Source organism: Corylus avellana, chromosome 4 (genome assembly GCF_965113065.1).
Source record: "Corylus avellana chromosome 4, dhCorAvel1.hap1.2, whole genome shotgun sequence".
NCBI classification, from domain to species: Eukaryota; Viridiplantae; Streptophyta; class Magnoliopsida; order Fagales; family Betulaceae; genus Corylus; species Corylus avellana.
The window spans coordinates 13,875,761-13,878,940 of NC_142493.1; the positions used below are offsets into that span (position 1 = coordinate 13,875,761).

General features: G+C 38.5%; 1 protein-coding gene across 1 annotated transcript; it reads left to right on the forward strand.

The window, feature by feature from the left end:
• The first annotated feature begins 1,315 nt into the window (after positions 1-1,315).
• LOC148586349 (uncharacterized) lies at positions 1,316-2,566 on the forward strand. Its single transcript, XM_088515579.1, has 2 exons — positions 1,316-2,122; positions 2,174-2,566. The coding sequence occupies exons 1-2, from the start codon at positions 1,316-1,318 to the stop codon at positions 2,564-2,566; spliced, it is 1,200 nt and encodes a 399-aa protein (XP_088371705.1).
• Positions 2,567-3,180: the final 614 nt, after the last annotated feature.

Consider the following 3,180-nt stretch of genomic DNA (forward strand, 5'->3'; position numbering starts at 1 on the left):
CACAAATTTATTATTTCTTAAAGAACAACTTAGTAAACACCCATGCTAAATCCTTTAAGAAAGAAAAGAATTAGAGTAGACACCCATTCCTAATTCGTTGCTTTGGAAAATCCATATCTTAAGGAGTATACACCCATGCCCTTTGGTTGGCAAACATTAAATATACTGGTATGATTGGCGTATTGGTGTAATTTTATCTTAATTAGTCTAATTAGTGGTGGATGTCGAATCCCTAACACTTTTCATTTATCTTTATCTCTTTTTATTATATCAATTTCATGACAATCTTGATATTTAATTTTGAAATCAATTCTAAGCAAAATCAACAATCATTGTGGGAATGATCTCATATTTGCCTCACCATACTATCATTTGATCTTGTGCACTTGTGACTTAAAACGTACCAAGTATTCACGTATTAATTTAGATGGGTATTTGGCACAACAATAGTCCATACCTAGGGAAGATGGATCGTACTGCATCTTAGTGGTTAGGTAAACGGTCCGTGCGAACCAAAGATGGATTGTACTTATTTCTTAAATGATTGTATTTTTTTCACTACTTGAGTGAGACGAGGCCTATATCATGCATAATATGAATTTTTCTTATTTATTAATGATTGACCATTGTTATGCAGTTAGTGGTGAAATCAACCCCTTGTTCTTTCTCTCATCACAATCTACTTTTTCTTTATTTTTTGCATTTACTTTATAAATCCAAAAACAACAATCATCTTTTAATTGAGTTATATTTAATTTTGAAAAACTTGATTGCGACATCAGTGCAGTCTTTGAGGTTTGACACCCTCTATATAGCCCTATCCTACAAAGATTCGTCCTATTGCGAGTGAAAATTTTATTATTGATATTTTTGCATACAAAAAGACCATATCAAGTCTTGGCGCCGTTACCAGGGACTGCTTAATGGATGCATTATTAAGTTTTAAAGATTAAATCTAGCTTAATTATTTTTTTGCTTTTCTCTATTTTTCTTTCTAATCTTATTTTCTTTTTATTTTTTTTTATTTTTTATTTTTATTACTTTTTTTGTTTTTTTAATTTTAATTTTAATTTAATTTAATTTTTTTTGCTTAGGTTCGAAGCTACCCAGGAGATCCAGCACGCCATGCTACAATCTCAGGGTCGTTTATGAGCTTTTACTTTCTGTTTTTATTTTTGTTTCTCTTTAGTTTATGTTGGGTCGTTGTTCTTTATGTTTGCCCTTAATTTTCAGCAACCCTGACATTGAATGCACTCTTAGACAAATTAGAACCGAAAGGAACTCTAATTTGTTGAGAGAGCGTAACACTGTAGCCATGGCTGAGGGACAGCAACCTGTTGCACTGAGAGAACACTATCTCCCTACCACTTACACTCCTCCCTATTCTCTCCAGCTACCTGAAATCATGACAACTCACTATGAAAGTAAGCCCAGAACAATTCAAAGTTTACCATCTTTTCTTGGGCTTAATGACAAAAATCCTTATGACTTCCTGGATGAATTCCTAGAAAAATGCTCCACCATCAAGTTGCAGGGATTCACCGAAGATGCTCTAAGGATGCATCTCCTCCCCTTTGCTCTTAAAGACAAAGCCAAGCATTGGTTCAAATCCTTAGAACCCAATTCCATCTCTTCTTGTGCTCAAATGCAACAAGGGTTCCTAAAGAAGTACTTTCCCATAGGAAAAAGCAATGATATTTGGATACCTATTGTTAGCATCTCCCAATATGATGGTGAACAATTTCATGAGACTTGGGAGAGACTGAAAGACCTTCTTAGGTCCTGCCCACACCACGCTGTCCTAAAATGGCAGCTAGTAAAATGCTTCTATGATGGCTTGACTGAGCCTCAAAGACAAATGGTGGATACCACATGTGAGGGAACTTTCATGATGAAGAATGAGATGGAAGCATGGAGTTTGTTTGAGAACCTCTGTAATAATTCTATAAAACATGCTTCCACTAGACGTAGGACACTTGCCCCAAGAGCTCCAAAAACTGAAGGTCTTTTTGTACTTGGTAATTCGTCTGATGTGTCTGCCAAGGTGGATGCACTATCTCGAAAATTAGACCAACTTATGGCAACAAGTTTTGTCCCTACCCATGACATCCCTCCTGAGCAAGTGAATGCCACATTCTTCAGACCAGGTAATGATCCTTATTCCCACTCTTAGAACCCAGGATGGAGAAATCATCCCAATTTGTCATGGCATACTCCAACTTCGGGAAATCCACCATCCAACTACCATACTCCCTATCAGCAGTATCAACCTGAGACACCTCCTCCTAGGTATTCTACTGACTTTGAGGATAAGGTGCTAGCTGCCCTAAGTAGACTTGATGAGAACACCCAGTTACTGCACTCCCATTCCCGCGAGGAGCCGCCATATGAGCCTTGGGCCCCTTTTCTTGAACGCCTCTTAGCTCCCTCACCATTAGGGAAACAAGGAGAGAAAAATGATGACAAGATGGAGGTCTTTAAGCAAGTCAAAATCAACCTCCCTCTCCTTGATGCCATCAAGGAAATCCCCTCCTATGCCAAGTTTCTCAAGGACTTATACACCTAAAAGCGTAGGATAAGGAGTCACATCCCTAAGAAAGCCCGCCTCATCGAGCAAGTGAGTTCTCTCATCCAATACAACACCCCTTCAAAGTTCAAGGACCCAGGTGCTCCTAAAATTGCTTGTGTCATTGGTGACCAAGTGATTGATAAAGCCTTGCTTGACTTAGGAGCAGGTGTTAACTTGTTGATAAGTGCTAAAATATTCATATTTTCAGTCCTTAACTTGCATGTTTTATTCCTTTGGTTTTACTTAATTAGGCCACTTTAATTCCTTTTTGTGTTTATCATACTTTCACAGGCTTTTGGAAGAAAATGAAGTAAAACTAAGTGATTTGGGCTCAAAAAGAGAAGATGGAGAAATTGGAGCTCCCTGACACTGCGATCAATTGCAGGGTACCTGCGATCTAGTGTAGTACCAAAGAAGACACCGCACGAACCAAGCCAGGAGAGATTGAGCGCATGACAAAAGAAGGATCGATCGCAGACTTGCGATCGAGCACACCCGGGCTGCGATCGAGCACACCCGTGCGCATGAGACTTATCAAGTGGCGGCTGGATTGACAATATTTCCATATTAGGGTTTTCCAATTCCAATTTGTAATAGGTCTCAAAATCCTA